This window comes from Micromesistius poutassou (genome assembly GCF_964030765.1).
Source record: "Micromesistius poutassou genome assembly, chromosome: 7".
In the NCBI taxonomy this organism is placed as follows: Eukaryota; Metazoa; Chordata; class Actinopteri; order Gadiformes; family Gadidae; genus Micromesistius; species Micromesistius poutassou.
In genome coordinates this window covers 11,465,645-11,490,754 of record NC_140277.1, presented here as the reverse complement: position 1 = coordinate 11,490,754, position 25,110 = coordinate 11,465,645, and the positions used below count along the sequence as shown (strand labels likewise).

The following is a 25,110-nucleotide window of genomic DNA, read 5'->3' as shown; positions in this document are numbered from 1 at the left end:
ACACACACACACACACACACACACACACACACACACACAACACACACAGGCAGACAGAGAAATTTACTTATAATGCCAACCAGAAGGTCCTGGGATGAGTGGCATCAGAAACAAAGTAGTGAGAAGACAGAATCACACACACACACACACACACACACACACACACACACACACACACACACGTACAAACAAACAACCCTACACACACACACACACCTTACACCACTATTGAAAAATGCCTATGTCAGTTCACAGAAAGCAGACTGGGGCCACCGCCATTGATGTGTAAAAGGTATGGAGGGAAATTAGCTGAGGTTTAAGGTGACACTTGTGAGTCAAAGGTCAACTCAGCCTCACACCATCAAGGGCAAATTAAAGTCAAATAGAGTTTCTTCAAAGGATCAAAAGTCAGTCGCCGGTGCCCCTTCTTTTATCTCCCAGGGACCAGGGAAGGTCTCAGTATTTTCCAATTCTGGTTGAACTTATGAGTTGTGGGTGCAAAGGTAACCAAGGGATACTCTTTGGTGTGTACGAAATGTAATGTTCCCTCCCTTCATCTTGCTCATGTTGTCATTATTTAATGACACAACACACACACACACGCATGCACACACGCACACCTATGATCTTACAGAAATTGCCTAACGTTGAATGCTGACGCCAGACATTATTCACATTTGAAACTGGTTAACTGGCCCTTTAATATTTGGTACTCTGCTTTTGTCTGAATCTGGAAGACATGATACACCCATGTGTTCTGCCATTTTTTCTTTGTCTATTGGGGCGCGCCTTGATGTACTGGGAGCATCCCATTATCTTAAAAGATCTCCTGCCCATTTAAAGCCACGATATCAGCCTCATCTTCTGGAGGAATCAATAGCGGGCTGACCTCTTATCACAGGTGCATGCGTCTATCATCCCAGTATCAGCCGATCGCAACTCGATGCGGCACATTGACTCACCACACTAATTTCTTGACTCACCAATCTTGCCCCCCCACAAGGTCTTGTGTGTCAAGACAGATCCCATCCCACCCTCCAACCCCCCCCCCCCCCTTCTGCCTCACCGCCACACCTTGCGCATCCACGTCCATCTGAGAATACACAGCATGCCCCCGGGAGCTTCCTGAAGAGGCCTTTGGGTGCAATCCATATGGATGGATGGTGTCCCATCAGGGGGGCTGGGGGCTGGGCTGGGGTGGGCTGCGGTGGATTACCCCCGAGCTGGGGCTCTGAAGTAATCGAGCACAGGCACCACATGCAATTCTCCACAGCCCCGACCTGTACCCCTCGCACGCCCCTCACCCCCTTAGTGGTAGTAGTAGTTAAACTCTGGAGACGGTCCATCTGACACCCGATTGTGGTTCTCGTCCCATTGACACTCATGTGCTTAATTCTTCTTCTTTATTGCACCAGGTTGAAATAATTCTCGATCACAGCATGTAGGCCTTGAGTGGACACAAGCTGATGAGGTTCCGGTTCGGATTGCATTTGGCCACGATATATACTTAACTGTATAGCTAGACACTATCTTCCAATATGTATTAGTATACATACAAAACAGGGTTGTTTTTTTCAAGGTGAAGAAAATTCCTGCAGAGGTAAGCCAGAAAGTTCAGGAAAAAAAAGATAGATACAAATCTGAAATGAGTTAGTTGACTTGGAGCCGTCTTTGGCCATGAGGAGCGCAAAACACACTACAGCCTACCGATCCCAAAAGCCTTCCAGTGAGGAGGCTGGATGGATCAGTCCTGTTTCATTCCAGTGCAGGTGATGCATGTTCAGGGAGATGTGAGTTTAGAGGGGTGGGCTGGGTGAGGGATTGGGGTTGTGGTGACCATGATAAAGTTGTTGTTTGACACACGGCAGAGGGTGAATATACTTGTCCTGAGAACATCACTGGGCTCCTGCTGGTACCGCACTGGCATGTGTAATGGATGAGCACTGAGTGTGTGAGCTATATGGTATTGCTCACTCACACTCACTGCTCATGAACGGCACAAACCCAAGCCTGTTTGAAGTGGGAATTAGATGCATGTTTCTCCAACTGTTGGCCTCCAACCGAGTGATTTAACAGACATGAGCCATGCATGAAAATTCCTACAAGGCAAAGAAAAAAGGATGTTCTGTCGTCCTCTGCTTTCAAGATCAGGGTCAGTCTTCCGATACTTAACATTAGCAAGACAAATATCTCAAATCTCTTGGCCCAAAAAATTAAAAGCCGTTCAAACGGTTCCTACCAGCGAATAACTTTGGACCGTTTGCCCGAGCTAAGCAGAAGGTTGGACACTTTTACACCGTCTGCCAGACCAAGGTGGTCAGGAGGTATGGAACCATTGCAGGCGATAAATCTCCATCTAAGCGGATGACCGCTGAGGTGTGACAGGTTGGCTTTGAAGAGGGAACCCGATCAAAGACGGGTAGGAACGGAGACGGAGGGAGAAGGGCCCGTGTTTCACCTCTAAACGCAGACTTGACTTTATCAAGTTTGGCTCAGAACAAGATATCTATCTGGTTAAGAAGCCCTGTTAAATCCTTAGCGTGTTTTTTTAGTCCCTAATGTTCCATAAAGTGTCAAATAACAATAAGAGTATCAAACACAACTTTTGAACTGATTAAAAAGTTATTCAAACTGCTCTATTTTAATGGTGTAAAATATGAACTCCTAATAGACTCTTTCACAGACACTAATAATGGGTCTGCTCCTTGTATGTACCAGGGCTCGGGTGCCCTTTCCGTGCCCTGGTACATAGAAAGATGCATAACATGAGTAGACCCATAATTAGTATTATGAGCAACACCCTTGTGTGTCCTAATATGACAGCTTTGTGTCTGGTACATTGGTGTTGGTGATAGCCTTCCACATCAAATTTAGAGACACATTCAATCCCTTGATACTGGTAATGGTGTAAACTAGGGTGTAAACGAGCGTAAACTGGTTCATGTACATATAGCCTTGTCAAGATAATCCATCTGCCTCATGGTGGCAGATGGACATGTTTGAAACTGCTTATTATCATTATTTAAAATAAGTTCTGCTCAAAGCCGGAAGTTAGAAAGACAGGGGATTTTTTTCTCCAAACCCATCAGATCCAAAGTTATCTGAGCCAGAAGCGACATACGGAGGGGCTGTGAGTTTGCAAAGCCATTGGAGAAAACACTAGATATCGAGCTGTTTGTCTGTGTTTACACCTGACCAGGAATAAATGTTGGAGTCGTGGAATATGAAGCAAACAAAAAGCATCCTGCTGAACTAGGAGCATATGTTCTCTGTCATAGTTGGCCGTAGTCAAAGTTGGAACATAATTTTAGCAATTTTTAGCACTGGATACAACCTTTGATGTATTTCTGTGTCATAGTGTGATTAATACATTTATCATCCCCTTTAGATTTAAAGGTGCTTAATTGTGTTGCATTCGTATGGGTCCATCCACAGAAAATAGAGATGCCTCTGTCTTCATGTTTCTTTCTTTTGTATTATATTACTGAATCCATTTCTTCTAGAGGAGAAATAGGTGCAACTGTTTTTTATTGGAAAAGTAAAGCCAGCTCTAGTTTAAATACTCAAATAGTAAGCCTATTATCACACAATAGAGGACCATTCATAGCTGCACAATAACATTACATTCCTGCGCCATAGGCTACTACCTCATTAATGGGACACTCGAGAAGTACCACAAGCCAAAGTTGCATTTCTGTGTACTTTATTGATTAATAACTAAACACGAGGTGTGTGATTCAGTGCAAAACAAAACAATAATGAACCACGGCTAGGAACCCATATGTTTTTAATTGAATCGGAGCCCGGAGACCTTGTCGTCCCGGCATCAGCGTGAACGAGGCTCTTTTTTTTCCTCCGATCGGAGAAAAAAAAAAACCGGGAGGACGCGCGCGCCTCGCTCTTCCTCGAGGGCAGAGGGATGCTCGAGCCGCTGCGACTCTGAGGCTGTGTATATAAGAGCTTCCAAGATGCCATTAAACAGTCGTTTGTTCTGTTGCCGATATCGCTTTTCGAGACTTCGTTTCGGTCCGCCGCACCAAAGAAGGCTTTACTCTCTAGGTTTCGCGTTTAGTTTCCCCACACTAAGATCTAAAGATCTGGACTGAGAAAGAAGAACCGCGGTGGGTCTGCGCACAACGGGGCCACCATGCGCTTCATGAGACGCTCGACTCCAAGCGAGGAAGTTATCCAGAGAAAAAAAGTCCTACTTGCAGAGTCACTTTTTTAAAACATAGACTTTAAACTGAAGTGTAATGCTACGGCTTTGTTTACGCAGGAGTCTGCTAAAATGAGAAACAATAAACAAGTAGGCCTAATTACAGGTGCGTTTTTGGTTCGTTTTTTGAGGGATTGAACTTCCTTTAGGTGACTCAGGCAAAGTCCAGAGCGTCTGGATAATGAACAATGGATACCGTGAGTCATTCAGTGAACGGCGTTTCGTATACCGAAGCGCCGAAGATCTACGAGGCGGCCGACCTCCCGGACGACCCGTTCACCGGGCCCATCAAGTCCCTTGCGCCGTGGAACTTCACCTTCCTGGCCGTGCTCATGTTCCTGGTGACCTCGCTGGGACTGAGCGAGAACTTCCTGGTAATGTTCGTCACCTTTAAGTTCAAACAGCTCAGACAACCGTTGAATTATATCATCGTCAATTTAGCCATCGCCGACTTTCTCGTTTCGCTCACCGGCGGACTTATAAGTTTCCTGACCAACGCTCGCGGGTTTTTCTTCCTCGGGACCTGGGCGTGCGTGCTGGAGGGCTTCGCCGTTACTTTTTTCGGTAAGTGGATGGACTTTTCTGTATTTATTTTCAAATGAGCGTGCTGTTTGTTGTTGTTGTGTGTGTGTGTGTGTGTGTGTGTGTGTGTGTGTGTGTGTGTGTGTGTGTGTGTGTGTGTGTGTGTGTGTGTGTGTGTGTGTGTGTGTGTGTGCGTTACTGCTGTCAGCCTACTTATTCGTTGAAGCCCCTGTTGTTGTCACGGCCGTTGAACATAAAAGTAAAGAAAAGCATCTTGATAAACCCAATATCCTCCAGCGTGAGGACAACTTCTGCATAGATTGTAACTTGGATTGCAGCCTGATGCTACTGCGCAGACGTCAATATCCTTTGTCTATTAATTAGACGTTTGATGTAATCTGGCATTTAAAAAACATTTATATTTCTTTGACAGTGACAGAATACATTTTATGAATGCATGTAGCCCTAACATTCATACCGTGGTAGATCAGCGAGAGGGAGTGGGGAGGATTATTTGATGCCAAGTGGCGCATAAACTGGTGTACCACATGGTGTAGCGCGTGTTCTCAACGTATGGTCATGCCGAACGTGTGAGAGCAGCATGGGCAAAGAGAAACACCACCAATTAACCATTTTGCAAGCGTGAATTATAAGTTGTGTTTGCTTTTCAGCTTTTAAAATCTACTTTGGTGCTCCATACAGAACCCATCTCATATCATGCAGACCAGGGTTTCCTCCCATTTATGCATATCCAAAAACAGTTGATTGAGTAGTGTTTATTTGTGTCAGTTTATTAAATATAAAGAGATGAGTAGGTTGGACTGCACATATACTACAGTATACTATAGTTAGTAGACCGTGATGGGGTTTTCAAATTGACTCACACGTTGCTTACAATGATTCAATGCTGCTGACAACATGCCCCTTTGGGGCAGAGACCAGGGTTGGTCAGTCCCATAAACATAATGTAGTTTGCTGAAAACGTTCTTCATGCTTCACTCTCCCAAGTCCAAGCCAAAGTGGCATACGACAACCATCCCAGCATCCCTGTCTTGTTTCTCTTCCAGGGATCGTTGCCCTGTGGTCCCTGGCCGTGCTGTCGTTCGAGCGCTTCTTTGTGATCTGCCGCCCGCTGGGGAACGTGCGTCTGCGGGGCAAGCACTCGATGCTGGGCCTCCTCTTCGTCTGGACCTTCTCCTTCGTGTGGACCTTCCCGCCCGTGCTGGGCTGGAACAGCTACACCGTCAGCAAGATCGGAACCACCTGCGAGCCCAACTGGTGAGCTGGGGGACACAGTGGGAGGGCGCTGACTCTAGGGGCGAGTGTGTAACTAACTAACTATCCATCTTTCACGAGTGATAGTTTGGCACGGTTGGGCGTGTGAAAGACCACAAAGTGGACCACCTTGGATTGAAGAGGAATTTTGAGAAAAAAACTGCTGTTTCATTTCAAGGTTGTAATGAATCAAAGCTGGGACCTTGGTCCCAAAAGAAACCTTGGTTTTACACCCAGACCCACATGGATACACGGCACATACACACACACGCACGCACGCACACACACATACACACACACACACACACACACACACACACACACGCACACTCAAACATACTCATTCACAAATGCACACAAGCACAAACAATGCATTAGATCGAGACAGATTTTTCTTCAAGGTGTGTTCTAACGCCAATAGTGTAAAAGGACCCTGTATACATTTTTTTGTATACCCAAGAACCATGTCAGCGCTGACCTTGTACTAAGGGTGCATTCTGGGAAATGCCATTTAACTGCCTAAGACCATTAATAAAGGAGAAAGAGGGTTATTGTGGGTTGTGAGTATAGGAGGGGGCCCAGGTGCTCTAGTCCAGTTAAGGAGAGCTATTGCGCAGATGAAACACTGGGAGAAAATGGTTGAGACATCAGCATTAGGAAAGAGGAAGCTGGTGGAGTGTATGGATGACCCAGTCTGCCTCTGGCTACACTACACACCGCTTGGCTACTGTCACCAAGCATTTAGCCATCACTGACTCCTCGGCAGGTTCTGCAAACAACACAGGTGTTCAGGGGAGGGGGAGCCAGGGGGAGAGAGGTTGAATGAGCCTAGCCACACAAAGTACTGTCTGTGACTGTTGCTGATCCAATTTGAATTTGTCCTTTCATGCCAGTCGCAGTGTCCATATGGCGTCTGTGCAGTAACTGGAGGGCAGGTGGGGCGGCAGTAGCTCAGGAGGTCGAGCGGGTTGACTGGTAACCGTAAGGTTGCTGGTTCGATCCCCGGCTCCTCCTAGCTGAGTGTCGAGGTGTCCCTGAGCAAGGCACCTAACCCTAACTGCTCCCGACGAGCTGGCTGTCGCCTTGCATGGTTGACTCTGCCGTTGGTGTGGGAATGTGTGAATGAATGGGTGAATGTCAGGCAATATTGTATAGCGCTTTGGATAAAAGCGCTATGTAAATTAAGTCCATTTACCATTGACCAAGTGAAGAGGGCAACAGCAGAGGCACATCTCCCTTTTGTGGAAGCTTTGAAAGGATGCAACATGTGAGGGACAGAAGGACTGACAGACAGTAATAAATAGGAAGGGGCCGCGATTGATATACTGTCTATCTCACCCCCAGGGTGTCCCTTTTGCATCCTCTTCAAATTCAATCCATCACATTTGACCTGCTGATTACGTATTGTCACATTTGAAAGAGCATGTTAATCGCACACTAAAGTGTGTGTGTGTGTGTGTGGTAGATGGGGTAAATTACATCTGCACTTACTGTTCGTCTTGTTTTTGCAAGCACACACACAGACTCACCAGTTCCCCTTTCCCTGGGTAGATGGATAATACAATTTTTAATCTATTTTGGTTATACATAGTATACATGGTATACATGGTAATAACATGATATCATTTCTTATCATTTCTTTAATAGTCTCTGTGGGGTTTGCCACAGTTGTTAAAAGAGGCTCCTTGGTTTGAGGTCCACCGATAGTGGATGTTTACAGGCCGATATAATAACTTTAGTTTGGAGCAGGAAAAAGCAAATAGGTGGTTAACCCCCCCCCCGACACCCCTAATCAGGCGTGTGGTGCATTTCACATACGATATCGCTTCTTATGTTATGCTGTATTTCCCTAATAATTTCCCCCCGGGGATGAATAAAATATCTTGAATAACGGTCATACTCAATGACTGTACTTATACAGTATCACAAAGTTGCCATGGATCGTAACCATGGAGATGACACGAGATGTCCTTCTTAGAACTGTCAGACCAAAGTTCATTGTTTTAAATAGTTTAGATAGTGTTCGAATTATAGCTGAAACAGTGGGTTTACTTGCTCTTCAAAAAGTGAATTAGCCCCTCATTGCCGCGACATCAATCTGAGTTTGTGGTGTGCTTTACTTTGGCAGAACATTAGCCTAGTCGGCTACTTTTGTATATGTTTATTTATGCCGTTTTTAACCGCTTTTTTTCACTCCGAATTGAATCATTATTCGAGAATATGGTGAAGTGTCACTTCATTGTGTTACATCGTTGGTCTACAATGGACGATGTTCTGTGGTTTATCACTGGCCAGGATGGATGCTTCTGTTGCGCGTCCCGTTTTATTGTTAAACGGCAACGCCATTTACAAACCATTAATGTTTGTGCATGTTCCCGGGGATTTATTTTCATGAATGGATAGTTTCATGGCTGGATTATTTGAAAGAGGGAACACCAAATTGGTAAGTAGTAAAAGTTGAATGGTTTATTTTCCTCCCTTTCTGTCTGTTTTTTATCTTGAACAAGGTGCTGATAGTGTTGTATATTCAAGGGATAAGGTTTGTGGGGAGAAATGAACTGAAAATGGGTCAGAAATGAATTTACTTGAATAAACCCACATTTTCTAACCCTATCGCCAGAATAATGCGTTGAAGGTTTTTTCATTGAGTGGAGAATTTCCTTCTGAAAAGAAAAAATCTCTGATGTAGCCTTTATTGAAAAAGTACTTTAAAGTCTGACACACATTTATAGCTGCCCTTTTCCCAGTCAGGTCAACAATTATCAAAAACTCTTCTCAGGTACACAACGACTAAACACAATGACTTTGTGTATAGAGCCTCCATGCAATATGGGGATGCACATTCACAATAGTTTGTAAAATGTCCTATCTGCGCCGAATAATCAGTTGAACTCTAACTCATTCAATCCAACTCAATTGATGTGCAACACAGAGCTCCTCTTTCTAACCAGCTAAAGGCCATAATTGCCAGAAAGAGCCTCTCCGGTCTAGAGCTGTACTGTAGGAATCAGGTGTTCTGTAAACCGGCTTTCAGCCCTTGTAGGAGCTGTTGTATGAGGAATGTGCTTGCCTTCTGGGCTCCAGTCAGTCCAGGGCTGAAGCAAAGAGATCTGAGGACATTATCGTCTCAGGACACATGTTATAGGTGGCACGGTGGCACAGTGGTTAGAAGTCACAGCACCGATGGCCTGGGTCTGAATCCTGGCAGGGGACCTTTCTGTGTGGAGTTAGTATGTTCTTCCCTTGTTAACGTGGGTTTCCTCCTGGTGAGTCAGTTTCATCCCACACCCTGAAGACATACATGATGGGTTTATACTCCTTCTTGGGCACTTGACCAAGGCACCAGCTGTACCTACAGTAGGGTCAGGTCTACAGTAAAAAGAGCTGCCCACTGCGCCGCCGAGTGCTGTTGCTAGTGCAGGGTCAAATGCAGAGAACTACTTTTGTTGCGTAGTATTTGAAAATGTGCAATGATAATACTAAAACGGTGAAATACACACAAAAAAAGAGAGTTTTATCACTTGTCTTTATGCTGTAGTGCATGTCTCTGTCAAATACTGTCAAATACTCAAAATACACTGCACTCTGTGATACCGCCAATAATGCAGTTGACCATAAATGCTGGCTTTAAGTGCTCTGGAGAGATGGTGAAACTACATATGTCATAAATCAATACAATTATGTTTTTCTGCTCCCCCCTCCCCCGCCCCCCTAACAGGTACTCAACCAACATGGTGGATCACAGCTACATCATCACTTTCTTCGTCACCTGCTTCATTCTGCCTCTAGGCGTGATCATTTTCTGCTACGGCAAGCTCCTACAAAAGCTCAAGAAGGTCAGTCCACAACATTTTAGCCTATTGCTGATAATTATTACAGAGATTAATGAGGTTATTTCAACATGAGCCTCTATAGTTCTAAGCTCTTTTTTTTGGCAGTTCAGGTTCTAGTTTGAGGTTAATACAGTGTAGCCCTGTTTTAATTGGTGTAACTCTGAACAAAACAACTTATATAGACGACAATGTCAGCCACAGAGAACTATTGTGTTTGTTCCATCATGGCTGTATTCTCTGGATAAGGGTTTTCAAAGCCAACGATCCGAACGATCCGTTCGATGTGCCATCGATGGACAAACACAGGTGTCACTCATAACTCTGAGAAGGGGTCCTCTCCTATGCACAAGGGCACGGGTAGTAGACTCAACTAGTCGAGGTTAGTCTACTCCCCGTGCCATTGAAGTAGTTAAGAGCGACGCCTCTGTTTATCAAGGTAGGCCATAGAAATTCGGGATGGAGCCCACCCTTTGACCGAGGGTCCGTCCCCCTGACCCCCACACTGCCTTGTCCCCGGCCCACCCTGCTTGTGTCACGCCCTCCCCCCAGGTGTCCCACGGTCGCCTGGCCACGGCCCGGAAGCCGGAGCGGCAGGTGACGCGCATGGTGGTGGTGATGATCGTGGCGTTCATGGTGGGCTGGACGCCGTACGCCGCCTTCTCCATCGTGGTGACGGCGTGCCCCACCATCCAGCTGGACCCCCGCGTGGGCGCCATCCCCGCCTTCTTCTCCAAGACGGCGGCCGTCTACAACCCCGTCATCTACGTCTACATGAACAAACAGGTAGCTGGGGCCCGGGCGCCCGCGCTCTGTGCTGTGTCCCTGTGTATGTGGGTCTGTGCAGGTGTGTGTGTGTGTGTGTGTGTGTGTGTGTGTGTGTGTGTGTGTGTGTGTGTGTGTGTGTGTGTGTGTGTGTGTGTGTGTGTGTGTGTGTGTGTGTGTGTGTGTGTGTGTGTGTGTGTGTGTGTGTGTGTGTCGGAGGGGGCGTTAGGGGATTGCGTGTGTGGTGGTGTGGGTGGCAAATGTCATCTATCTGCCTGAGTAAACAAACCTGTAGCGTTGGGGTTAGTTGTTGTCTCTCTGTTTAGTTAGTATGTGTGTATGTACCTGTGTGTGTGTGTGTGTGTGTGTGTGTGTGTGTTCCTGTGTGTGTGTGTGTGTCAGAGACAGTGGAGGGAATCTGTGTCCTACATCCTGAAAATGAAAGGACTGGAATGAGGTGGGCTGGTGAGGATGCCGTGTGGCCCTAACCCCTGGCTCCACAGCTGGTCACGTGATGTCTGTTCATTAAAGGATGGAAATGTGCTTTGCCCCTTGTCCATGACACCATCCACTGTGTGGATCGGTGCACACGTACACACCAACAAACTAGTTTACACATGTGTGCCAGATAGAGAGAACGAGCGAAATGCTGACCCAAGGGAGGCACGGTACCGCTGTTTGTACGGACCACATTAAAAGGCCTGTATTGAAGGTGTCGGTTGATGGAGTTTCTTTTACGGTTGTCGCTGAGTTTTAGGTTGTTTCTCAATAATGCATGGTGTATGAATAAATTTAATATGAAATCCAGAGAGTACAATTGTCCAAGCCTAGTGCTTTAATAATATATTAGCTCCCTCTGGTTTGCCGCGGAGGTTTGGAAATTGTAGAGAAGAATTGGTGCTCGTGGTCTGGTTTGTTAATTACTGTGCACTATTTGAGTCAGGACGCCAAATTACTCTGAACATTTAAATTGGGGGAATTGAGTGCCCTGACAGAATCACCTGCAGTTCAGATTATGCTGAAATACAACCATGAAATGTTTTACCTCCAAACCATATAATTACTCATAGACATGACTTAATTATATCCTCAGAGGCATTTGCTTAAACAAATTCAAGGCATTAGTAAAGGGCACGCTATTGAAACAGGCTTTGTCAAGGCAGCACAGCATACGGGACAAAGTCATGTATTTTCCTCCTTAAAACCACATCAAGGGTCTATAAAAGACTTCTGTGCAAATACTGTGGATTTGGAACATATTTAATCTTTTTTTTTTTTAATATTTAATCCCACTGTCTACTAGTGGTGCTCACTTTTTATCCCAGAAGGCTCCCAGATGTCCTTATTAAGGAGCCAATGGAATTATTTCAGAATTCAAACAGGCATTAGGATGTCTAGACAACACTTCAGTGACAGGGGAAGTCCCATGTCCAGGTGCAGTGTCCTTGAGAAAACATCCTTAAATAAGGCCACTTCTGCTTTGAAGCGCTGCCATGTAGACCCTGACCCACAGGGTAAAAACACACAGACACTCACACACATGCACTCACTCAAGCATGTCTCAAGGACGAAGCAACACTACTAGAGAGCACAGTGCTCACGTGTCGACGCGTGTATTTCAGCCAGTTTGAACACTGCTCCCCGGTTGTGAGGCGTGTGTGCATTGCACGGCTCTCTGTTTCATTTATGAGCATCCATTATAGGCTTCCCTGTGTGTGCAGTCACCAACCTGTCAGAGTTGTTTATCAGAATCTAGCGAGAGCCCCACACATCCCATAGGAGGGTAGAGCAGGGTCACAGGGTTGCCGCTGCTTGTTCTATTTCCTCTTTATTGGACGTGTGCGTGTGAGGGGTAGAGTGGGTGCTATGTGAACGGATTAAGTAACCTCTACATTCAGAAATGGGGTGCCGCTGAGTTGATTTAAACAATAAGGCCAGCAGGAGGGAGGAAGGTCTGGGGCTTCTAAGCGCAGTCAGAGCTGGCTCAACTACTTACCACAGTCAAAGGACGTCAATTCACTCTTTCTTTTTCTTTTTCTCCGCTCTCCTCTTATCTATACTGCATCTCTATCCAGTGCTCCGCTTCTCGTTCTCTACACTGATCGAGTATAGGGCTGTCAAGTTCTGGTCGATTGGTCGATTTTTTGGGTCAAAGTTTCATTGATCAGACAATCGCTGGTGTTACTTTCACAAGGAGAAAAATGCTTCTTAATCCATTATTTTTCTGTGGCGGGAGAGACATACCTGATATTTAGGGTTCCCTAACGCCCGTATTCCACCGGGGACGTAAGCGCCGCGGAACGGTTGCGTCGCGGAACGGCTGCGTCCTGTGCCCTGCGTCAATCCCCACCGGGCGCGTAACGGCAGCGTGCGCTGCCTTGCGAGCCAGCCGTATTCATGCGAGATCACGAGATCACGCGATAATCTTGAACGTTTTAACTGTGTGGATAAAGGAAATCCTTTCTCACATTGTCTTTATAAAAAGGATGATTGATTTCGTAAATGATTTTATGTATGCTCCACTTAGATAATAAGTCTCTCGTCGTCCATGTTGCCGACCCTCTGAGACCCTTTGATTGATTGACTGCTGACCTGGTGCCACCGGTCATGACATAATGTTGATGTGAAGTTGTATAGGCTACATGAGCGGAGTATTGTGTTTTATTTTGAAAATTGACCGGGTGCTCTATGGCTTTTATTATTTCACTTCCTGCCCGGCTCGATCTGCTCTGTGGAAATTGACGCGGTTCAGCAGCGGCTCGCGTCAAAATAGAAGTGCTGCGTAAAGATAGCGCTGCGGCGCGGTGCGCCGCTCCTGGGACGCCGCTGAGACGCGCCGCGGCGCGCCCGGTGGGGATGGTTTCATTGATTAGAGTGGCAGCGATCAGCAGCGGTGACCGCGGCGCAGCCGTTCCGCGGCGCTTACGTCCCCGGTGGAATACGGGCGTAAAGGGTTACCATAGGTAGATGGCACCATGGCCAATTAAGTTAAACTACAGATAATGTGCAGATTCTTTATTTTCTTTGGTTGACTCCAGCCCAGTTATGTACCAAGACTGGGGGTGGGCAGGAGGGGGTTACTCTACATGCTGTGATTGTCCCGAGGGTTTCCATGTTGTTTTGCTCACCCCACCCCCAACTACAGTTGTTATTTACTCCAGAATCTAGCCGACCACACACACACGTGCACACAAACACACACAGCAGGACATCTACCTGGTGTCACACTGATGTCAGCATGACAGGAGCCCAGATGGAAAAATGAGGCCTGCTCCTGAAAAAATGTATTTGGGTCAATTCTGTATATGCTTCAGGGAGGAGGCCAGGAGCTGCAGAATAATGCTAGGAGATCTGCTAGTGCCTTGCTCAATTTGCCTTTGCATAGGTGATTATGTTGTGCTTGGCTGGGGAGGCTCAGTGGAAGACGTACTGCTAATCTGGGGCAGGGCTGAATGGTTCCGCATTCACCTGATGCCAGAGTTTTTCTCGCTTACCTCAGAAGAGCAACCCATGCATATTTTCCACTTGCTTTATTTAACATGCTTAGTTTAAAAGTCATTTGCATACTTCTGTATGCACAGAGAATTTCTGATGTGTTTCTCTTGGTTTGTATTAAGTTTAAGTAAGGTTTTTATGCATTTTTGCATTCATCATTGTTCTATCTTTGTCTACGAAATCCATTTGAACCATTTAAATAGGTTTCCTTTAAAAAGCGAACGCTGTACCTGAAACAGAACCAGATCCTCATTTATCAATTATCTGTGTGTTCACGACAAAGCTTTGAATTGATCAATTTGTTCAATTTGTTCTGTTCAAATAATGCTTTTCAACCAACTTATAGAAATACAATTTCCTGGAAGTAACGAGATTTATAATACAATGGCGAAGTCCTATTCATCAAGTAGGCTTGTACAACAATTGAATCAATGAGATTGATAATTTCCCCTTAATTAGATGATTTGACTATGCTCAATTTTAAGTTGTGTTTGGTTATGGGTGTGTGTCTGGGTGTGTGCGGATGCTGTGTGTGATTGAATTAATATTGTATCGAATGAGAGCAGTTGTAGGAGATGTGTGCGTCAAAAGGCCGATCTAGCATTGTGCTGGGAGGTGGTGGGGGCTGCAGGCTGCATACAGAGGAGAATGGGGTCACACACACATTTTGGTGGTGTCCAAATCCTCCTCACCCTCAGGATTTTGGCCACCCTTAAGTCTCAGTGGAGTTAAGAGATATAAACAGGAGTATCCCAGCCCTCCCTAAGCTGTTTTGGGCCTGCAGTCCTTGATGGGATCATCACTCAGCTGACTCAGCACACAGTCGTTCAACTTATTTCCACACACCATTGCACAACAGAGCAATATAAAGAGTGACTTCCAAGCCAACACACCTTATAGAAGCGAAAGAGTGCAATAACCATCCGACAAACTACTCACCAATGATGCTGGCGATGCACGTCTCTGAGTTTAGAAGACTGGGCAGCCTCACTCCTACCCCCAAGAGTGTGGCCAGTGTCCCGCTAATAAGTAAACACTCATTTTATAGTGCTTTATTTTAGGTCAAAGTACCTTTAACCTCTGATACGCTACTGTGTGTGGTAGAGAGACACTCTCCTTATTGCAAAACGCACTGACCTTGACCACTGACTTCAGCTTTGATGGAGCATGGCAGAGAGTGTACCAAGAATTGTCCTCCACTTTCACAATAACTTATATCACACTCTGTGATAAATGTATTTTCTATATTTATTATTTGCATTTTACCGTCCACATCCATTCAACCAATCAACAATTGAAGAGTCTATTTCCATTTTGGTCATATTTATTCACACATTTCCCATGACGTTTAATGACCATTAACGGTCATTTATAACAGTCATTAGCAATCTTGTATAAAGTACTTGAAAGTGATACTTGAGTAAAAGTACAAGTATCTTACCAGAAAATGACTTTAGTAGAAGTTAAAGTCACCTTTTAAAATATTACTTGAGTAAAAGTCTTAAAGTACCTGACATTTAGTGTACTTAAGTATCAAAAGTAATTGTCTGATATAAAATGTACTTAAGTATTAAAAGTAAGAGTAAAAGTAAAGGTATTAAAAAAAAATGAGTTAGAGGGTTATATATGGGTTAAAATATTTCTTGCAAATACGGCCACGGGTGTTTAACGTTATCTTCGTCACCACCACAGAGTCTGAGTTCACCAAGTTCGCCACTGTAGTCGAGATGCTCGTCATCTGCTACCGGAGTGGTAACGTTAGCAGCAGAGCCTGCGGCAGGTGCTTCCATGGTGGCATCAATAATGTGACATGCCCGGACAAGCAGGACTTCTTCTTCTTCGCGCTTGGCGGTTGACATGACAACAAACGGACATTACGTCACCACTTCTTCTGATTTTAATTTGTAGTAACGAGTAACGAAGATGGTTAGGAGAAATGTATCGGAGTAAAAGTACACATTTTATTTAGGAAATGTAGTGGAGTAAAAGTGAAAGTTGTCAGAAATATAAATAACGAAGTAAAGTACAGATATGTGAAAATTGTACTTAAGTACAGTAACGAAGTATTTGTACTTCGTTACATTACAACACTGGTCATTAGTCATGAATGTATTATGGTAATGAGCTAAGCCGGGCACGAGCGATTAACGATTAATATAGCAAGGGAAGTTGTGCAAGCATAAGAACGCCTCATGAAAGCCAACTTTTTAGTGCGTACGAACATTCCTAGTTTAGGGATTTAGAACTTCTTATACAAACCATTGATAAATGGGGTCCCAGATTTGGTCAGATCCTAGTTTGGAAGTGTCGTTATGCAATTGTGTGCCATTTCTAGAATGCTGTTTTTCCTGGCGATGTGAGTAGTGTTTTATGTGTTATTGGCTTCAGGTTCTAAAACAGAAATGTTGGGAGAAGGACAGGTCATAATAGTAGAAAATTTTGATTCAAACTGTTTTAGTTTATGCATGTGTAGTTTGTGTCAGAGAAACATACTTGCCTTTTTTTACATTGTAATTGATGTAGCCTACTAAAAAGTGGTTGAAATTGACTCCCTATTATTCTTTTAACATAATATATTGATGAAGACTTTTATACAAATGTTGTGCTGTAGAGATATAATGACTACTTACAGACTAGACTTGATATCTTTGTTTTGTTTTTTCTACATGATAAATTGTCAGGCATTTGTGTTCTAACGTCATCATCTTAGTGCGTTAGATGTTAACGTTCTAAATGTTCCCTCTCTCAATCCAGTTCAGAAAATGCCTCATCCAGCTGTTTACCGGCAAGGGAACCATCCCGGAGAACAACATCAACCAGACCTCGGAGCGGCCCGGCTTCACTGCCGAGAGCCAGACTGGAGAGATGTCGGCCATCGCTGCCCAAATCCCGGTGGGGGGCCGGGCTGGGTCCTCCGGCGAAGACCCGCCGAGCCCCTGCAGCTCCTTCGCTCAGCTGCCCATCCCGGAGAACAAAGTGTGCCCCATGTAACGGTCATCCCCACGGGCGCACCTGGGTCTGTGTGTCTTATGTGTGTGTGCACCCCTCCATTGTTAACCCCATTGTTGCCCCTGCCTTGCCAATGTTCTCTGAACCCCCCCCCCAAGTTAGCCGCCACCATTCGTACACTGCACTGTTAGCCTAGTCTACCTAGTCGTACCCGTAGCCTTAGCGTGTCATCGTTAGCAGAGAGCCGCGCAATGGTACAGAGTGGTTGCTTTAAGTCAGGGAATAAGAAAGCAAAATCGACAAAGCAAACACGTTCTGCTCACCCTGCCCACCATCCCCTCAAACCCATCACAGACTCTTTAACAGCTGGGCTGCGTGTTGAGAATTGAGTTTATGTACTAACCAACACACAAAGGAAACATAGATAAGCTTTGATTCAGCATGCCAACACTGTTGATGGCTTGTCCTACTTGATGTGTGGGTACGCGGGGCCTGTGGGGTGTAGGGGCAACCGCTTTAAACAGAAGGATTTAAGGATCTATCAACAAAACTCCAGGGATAATTGGGCCTTTTCTGGGTTCTGTGTTTGCGTCGTTTCAGATCAGATGTGAGTAACAATCATTATCAAACATGAATGTGGCAGTTGATCCTTTAGTGGCTGTGCTGGGCTCCTCCAATGCAAAGGACACTGGCAGATGTGACATAACCCAGTTCATTAAGTTGGGAAAAGGTGACAGACACACGACATAGCAGGTGTTACATGCTGACATGTCAGAGTTCTTCATTGAGTGTGTGACACAGTGGCTGGTCTATACTGTATGCCTCGATTATTCTATGCACCACAGGTGTGCAGTCTCACCAGGTGAGGCTGCTTTAACCAACCATAAACCACACACTACACTACACAAGGAAGGATGGTTGGGGAACTTTAGTATACAGAAGCACCCACTGTAAATAGTTGCCTGCCAGCATGAGGAAGAGAGAGGGAGACAGAGTTCTTGTTCTTGTTGTAAGGGCACCAGCGTTCTTGCACATCACCTCACCAAGCTCTCCCTGCCCAGCATCAATCTGCAGTTATCTAGTGTTCTTCAAATGTCTGCAACCGCACTTTTATCTCACCACGCCTTCTCCTTTGAAAAATCTTCTCCATCCCCTGGCCTTAACAATGGCAGTGGCAGAGGGAGGCATTGTTTTGCTATGCTCTTTCAGTAACCCCTGCCTCACCAGAGTTTGCTTATAAATCTCAGAAGAGCCCCAAGGCGGAAGGAGGTCACTTGTGTGAATCCGGAATGAGGCGATGAGTTCTGGAAATGTCCTCTACCTGACTGTGTGCTATATGTGCTCCCTGGATGTCTGTGCACACATGACTCCTTGTCAAATCCTCTATACGCGGTGATTAGAAGATGTTTTGAATATGTAACACTGTTGTTTCTGCGTCATACCAAGACCCCCCTCCAACTGTGTGCGAATCTAGGGATACTTTGACGTGTAACTTTGGGAAATTGCAAGTATGTGTGTTCTGGGGAGATGTCTGATCAGGCCGGTCTTGCTCACAGAGTAAGTCAACTTAGTCATGGATTTCTGTGTTCTTGCCGTGCTGAAATATGTCTGTGTAGCATGTGTTGTCTTCTTTTCAACAAAAACTGTTTTTTTGTGGACCCTCACCTCAATTCCATCTGCTACCATTTGGGAACCCAGGTTTAAAGAAATGTATGTTGATTGATTGGTTGATTGAATGATTCTCCTATTGGTTCATTCAGAAAGAAAAGCTTTGCCATGAAAGTGTTAGACGATGCAAAATGTATCTATAATGGAGACGACTCGTATTCATCAACTAGAAAAAGAACAGCCTGACAAACCAGCCTGTCAGCCAACCTGCGAGTACATACATTATTGTATTCTCCCCATATTACTTTAGAAAGGAACACATCAGAAACGCGTCAAAAGTTGAATCTTTTAGCCATTACAGGACATACAGAAAATAACCAAATAGCACTTTGGTGTCCCAAATAACCTTTCAATACACAGTGTTACTGTCTATAAATGTACCCATTATCCAAAACCTAAATGCACAGTGCACTTACAAACACGCATACGCAATGCAGACCCACACACACGCGCACACACACACACACACAATGAGACTTAAGTCAGGGGGAGAGTGTGTTAAGGGGCAGGAGTGTAGAAAGATTACAGATTGCACTGCATGCTGATAAGTGGAGGCAGAAAATCCAATATGTACAGATAGGTAGAGTTCCCATAATTCTCCCATTCCTTGCCCTGCATATCAACTTCCTCTGAAAACTCCTTGTTGTGCTGTACTTACAAAGGTATGTTAAGACTTGTTCTGCTGTACGTTTTTGTATGTATGTATGCACGTTTTGTTTAGTTTTTTCTTTGTGTAAAGAGTATTTCTTACCATGAGATTTATTTACAGTTCCTAAATGCACGCTGGTGATGATGAACATGTCAGTATTAAAGTATATACATGTATAGATATATTTTTAAAAAAACAATTGTGCTCTGTGATTTCCTTTTGTAGTTGGAGAGTTGGATACAAACCTAGCAGTGTCAACTGAGCTAATATGTTGCCCTCACAATATATATTAACATCAGGGGAGGTGAGCTAATGTGTAGCCCTCACAATATATATTAACATCAGGGGAGGGTTGTACATTGAGCTAATGTGTAGCTAAATTTGCCAGTTTAATATTCTGGTAACACACAATTGTGTTCGGGCCAAATTTTACCCATTTCAAGTTTATATATTTCCTAAATATTAACAAGGCATTTTCTTTGGGAACAAGGCTTCAAAACAATTACAGGCTATAATCATAAAAAAAACCCATTGTTTATCAATAATTTGATAATGAATATCTGAATTAAATATTAAAGAGTGGGTGGATCTAAGGATCAAATGTTCCTCAAACCTAACCTCTTGGGTTGGATTAGAATGTTATATTGCTGCATGCCGTACTATTCCAAAAAAATATAAGTAAATATCGGTAATTATGTAAATACCAAATTACGTGCATAATTTGTAGATTACTGTAGATTCCCATGCTTACACATTCGAGTCAAAGGCTACCGTCCCCTGGGAACACTGTGCGGTACATAGGACCCTGATAACAGGACTTTGGGAAAACACACATGTAGTACAGGGGAACATAAGACCCTGGATACGTAGGAACGTCTACCTGATCCCTCTGTAACCAAAATATATAACGTTAGGGGGAGGGGTGACCATCGATCGAACCAGACGACCATCGATGGGACCAGTGTAAAGAGCTGAAGCAGGGCTGTCCGTCTCCATTTGTACACAGTGCTTATCCCCTCCCAAACAGTCCCCAGATCAATACCCGGTCATATGATGTATGTTCAGCCTTGTTGAGGGCGTCGCTGAGATACACATCACACAGAGATCGAGGGAGGTGTCGTAGTCTGTACCTTTACGTCACAATATCAGCCTTGACTGGAGAGCATATTTTGGTTGTCTCTATTACTTCATAACGTTGTTTTTTTTGCACTGAGTTTGTGAGGCTAAATAAACATTATTGCATTTTGCATTTCAGCACCTGATTTGAGAGTCGAACAATTGTCTTTATATGGACCACTTTGATGTCCTGACATTCTAAAATAAACAAATTCTACATACGTATACATAATCAATAACCCTAAGTATATAATTTCCATGTTATAACTTATACTTCTGTTCTCTGCATCCTTAAATGAGGGCTAAAATGTTAATTTCATTCAGCGAGCATTGCCAACAACATAAAATATGAATTCACACTTCATGGCTCAGCCTTCAAAGTGATCGGATGGATTAACTAGAACTGCATCTCGGGGTCATAACAAGTACAACTAGCAGCACTGGTGTCCTTGTAACTAATAAGCATTAGCCAGCGTTGTGGTTGTATACAGTCCACCATACAGCTGTGTGTATTACAGGTCTCTTAATACGCTGGGCTTGTAGAAGTGTGTGTGTAGAAAAACCACCAGTAGCCACACCATCATGTGAACAAACGAGATGCCGAAACATACAAAGATCACTAGACATAGACAAAACAAAAGCAGGGGTCAAACATAGAAGTCAGGGGTCAAACATGAGCTGAAACAGAAGACAGTTATTTCATCCCCTTCAAAAAGCCTATTACAGTTTCTCACAATTGCTTAAACACATTTCCTGATAGACTACCTTTCCCAAAACCCTAAACACAAATCTTAAAACTAATACACAAAATGCTAAATCCTACACTTCTCTTGCAAAAGCACACTTTGCCCTCAAAACAGTGTTAACTCTTCACTAAATGGTATTTTCTTTTCAAATGACAAACACATACATCATATGAGTAGACATTTCTAAGCACCCATTGAACACTGGTGTGCAGAATGGAAAACACTATAGTATGAATGGAAAACACAATATGAATGCTTCATCAGTATTATGCTGTTGCATGTTCAGTGTTACACTGTCACCCGTTGGATGTAGAATATTACCATATAATGTTTTTACGTATACTCAAATAGAAAACAACACACAATGCTTTACAGTAACAACAAATACTGTATTTGTACCCAAAATGTGCAGTCTACTGTAAATCACAGCAAACAGGATGAAAACGGGATGATATGAAAGAGATAACAGAAAATAGACAATACTGTAAACAAAACATCTGAATGAATGAATGAATGAATGATAGAATGAATGCATTTTTATTGGTCGTAACCAAAGGGTAGGGGCAGAAGCTTCAGCTTCACATTTTTAAGAGTAACAAACAAATGTCATACATACAGTGTGTTTGCATATACATGCATACAGTTACCTGCATAAATATATACATACATACATGCCTACACATACCCATAAGGTTAAATACTTATATCCAGTACATTTCCACCATAAGATGGATAAAATCCTAAATAATGATGATAACCATAATGGTGATGATGATGAACATTGTTATTCTCATTATGGTTATCATCATCACCATTATCAACATTCTCATAGAGCGATACTACTCAATGTCTGTACTTTAGTGTCATGTCTTTCTTCTGTGACCCTTCTATAGCAAATTGCAGATTTCAGGAAGAGTGTGCAAGATAGAGAATTGTGTGCAGTGTTGAAAAATGAAAAATGTGTGGTTTGGAATGGGAATCTGAGTCTAAAGAAGAAAATGTGCTTGGAGTTCTCCAGAATTGGTTTTGCAGTTGGTACATGAGTTTCAGGTTGTGCACATTGTGTCTGATGTTCCAATTAATGTGTTTAAACAATTGTGAAAAACTGTAAACTCAATTTAGTTTGAGCTGAACATTGAGGCAGTGAGGGGAAAGTACAGAGACATCCTCGGAATAGTCCTTGGATAGGAAGAAAGGAAACTGCCAAGGCTGAAGTCCACGCAACGGAATAGTTCGTTTGACATGTAGGCCTATGTATAAAATGTTAAAAAACACAATTCAGAACGGAAAGGTGGAGAGATTTGATCTTGAAGATGCAACCGAACAGAGACTGAAGCGTCAAAGCAGCCACCAAGTATTCCATGGCTCTCCCAGGGCCTCATGACGCACTCATGAACCCACGGCTGACACCACTCACTTCATCCAGCGACCGTTAGTACACAACCGTTAGAACTGTGTTTGGGATTAGGCAACGACCTAGAAGACATTTCTTGAGAGCTAATCAGATGTATGGCCTCTGAGGTGAGGTCCCAGCCTAAAATATCTGAAATCTAAAACATATTGCCTGCCCTAGCTTAAATAAGTAATGAGAATCTAAAATGCAGGTGAAGAGATTTAGGATAGGGGAGGAGGCTACCTGTGCAGATAAGTGATCTCAGGTAAACTCGAGGCACCTGCTGTGAAGAAACGAAAGTATGCGGCGTACCGCTGGTGACTGGGCCGGCCGAAGATCCCAACAGTGGATTAGTAGGACTGTGTTGTGTAAATCAATTGTTTTCAGAGTCTTCATCTTCCAGGGAAACCTTTTCATATTTAACTTTATAAACATTTTCAAAACATCAAAATTATTTTTGCTGAGATTTAAAGCTCTGAGTTGCCCCACACATTTAAAAATTTCAATAAAATAATCAAACAGTTACGTAAAATAACACATAACAGCACAGATAACCACACAACGCAATGACAATGATTCAAACAACTTGCAAGCTGCAGGGTTTCATCTGAAGCATCATTCACTATGGAAACGATAGAAAATGTTGCATTAACTAACAACCTCAACAGGTCTTCGACCTGTCAATGAGCACTGAGTACTAAATCTAAACAGGAAAACTTACATTTCAATCAGAAACTTCTCGAACAATCTGCACCAATTAGATCTGGAACCAAGAAAGTACATGAATTAATTTGAAGGATGATCGAGCAGTCATGATACTAGCATGTCTGGATGGAATTGCCATGTCGCCCCCTCCCTCCCTCCCCCCCTCCTATAGCTATCCTATTTTCTGGTTGGAGATATGCATTATGTGTGATTACCTCATTGTAATGTCAGTGTTATGACCATGGCTATGTATAATTTATCCCTTCCTGTTAGACGTCTATCTGTGTCTGTTTTAGGCCTGGGCTGAAGAAGTGTTAGCCAACTTTTGCCTTGGGTCACTCTAATTGGGTCTTCTAATATCATGAAGCTTTTGGTGATGTAGGAGAAGAACAAGCCAATCGTATTTATATCGCAGTATATGTCCTAAAGGTCAGTGCCAGGATCGGTTCTTCATGTTGCTCGAGTGGATACGGTGGATTATGGCTGTCTTCATCATGGCCCTGTCTGTATGCGTGTGCACGCATTCCTCCATAGTGACTGCTAACACGATGCCTTCTATTTGCACGTGTGGACAGTTGGTGAAGCAGTGGAAAAGGATTAAGAAAATCCACCCCTCAGGCTCCTTGCGCTTAATAATGTATCTCACCGTTGCTGACCTTCTCATAAATCACAGTGGATGTCCGGACTCTTATTTATTCAAAGTAGTGACAGGTGCCGTCCATCAACCCAGAGTGGCTTATTACCATGGCAACGGTGTGGTTATGCGACGATGGTGAGAGCTTATTGACAGCACTCAGCAGAAGGAGTGACTGAATAATGAGCCGCCACAAGCATCTATCAACTTCCACCCTCTCAGCCCCATGGCCCTCAGTAAGGACCAACACAAACATCCGCTCCGGGGGGGGTGGATGAAGGTCTGAGCCTTAACACCGACGTTGTGGAACTGAACATCTCCACACGCACTCACACACACGAGATGGGTGTGTGTTCAGAGAGAATTTATGCCGGCTTCTGGCAAGATTTCCCGACAACAACAAGCCTGATAAACCAATGGTCTGGTCTACCCTCCCTTGTCTGTTTGGATGAAAGCGGAACATGTTAATTTCATATTAACATGTTCCGCCCGGCTCGTCCAAGTTTACTTGGTTTACTTAGTTTACTTTCACATGAATACACATCAACACTCCTCCTCTTCCTCTCGCCCCTCCGTGGCTCCTCTGTGTGTGAGGCAGCGAGTAGGCGTGACCTGAAGGACTTGAGGGTAAGACGGTAGTGCTCCAAGGTGCACTTATTCTTACTGGGGGAAAGATGATGAAAGTCAAATAGGAGGGAAAGCCTTGTAAATACCAGTTCATATTATTTATTATGTAAGGTAAGAATCTGAATAGATATTTGACCTCGCTCTATTTCCAAAAAAAGTGATTGTTTTTTCCAATTTTATTAGGGCAAATATTTAAAAAAATCCATCATGGTGAGTTACGCAAAAAAGTTTGGCTTCAAAACGCACTTTGAGGATCCTATGGTTAAGTGTTTGTATGTTGTGTAGATTATCTATACACAACTTCCTTTCTAAGGTGGGAGATGATCAAGCCCTTTGTTGTTGATCATGTAGTAGAAGGTTACCAAGTGTTGTCCTTAAAAGCCAGTCTCAGGTAATCACATACATATAAATACAAAGTACCTCTAATCTTTATTTTAATTTGCTGGAGGAAATATTACAGGAGGGGATGTATTTAAGGTGGCATTTAAGGCCTGCAATGTTCTTATTGTGTTATTGAATT

At 43.9% G+C, this 25,110-nt stretch overlaps 1 protein-coding gene across 1 annotated transcript; it reads left to right on the top strand.

Annotated features, from left to right (window-relative positions):
• Positions 1–4,404: 4,404 nt before the first annotated feature.
• Positions 4,405–17,094, top strand: valopa (vertebrate ancient long opsin a; the record flags this gene model as incomplete). The annotated part of the gene is made up of 5 exons (XM_084470500.1): positions 4,405–4,780; positions 5,806–6,016; positions 9,732–9,849; positions 10,396–10,629; positions 16,858–17,094. The coding sequence occupies 5 exons, from the start codon at positions 4,405–4,407 to the stop codon at positions 17,092–17,094; spliced, it is 1,176 nt and encodes a 391-aa protein (XP_084326626.1).
• Positions 17,095–25,110: the final 8,016 nt, after the last annotated feature.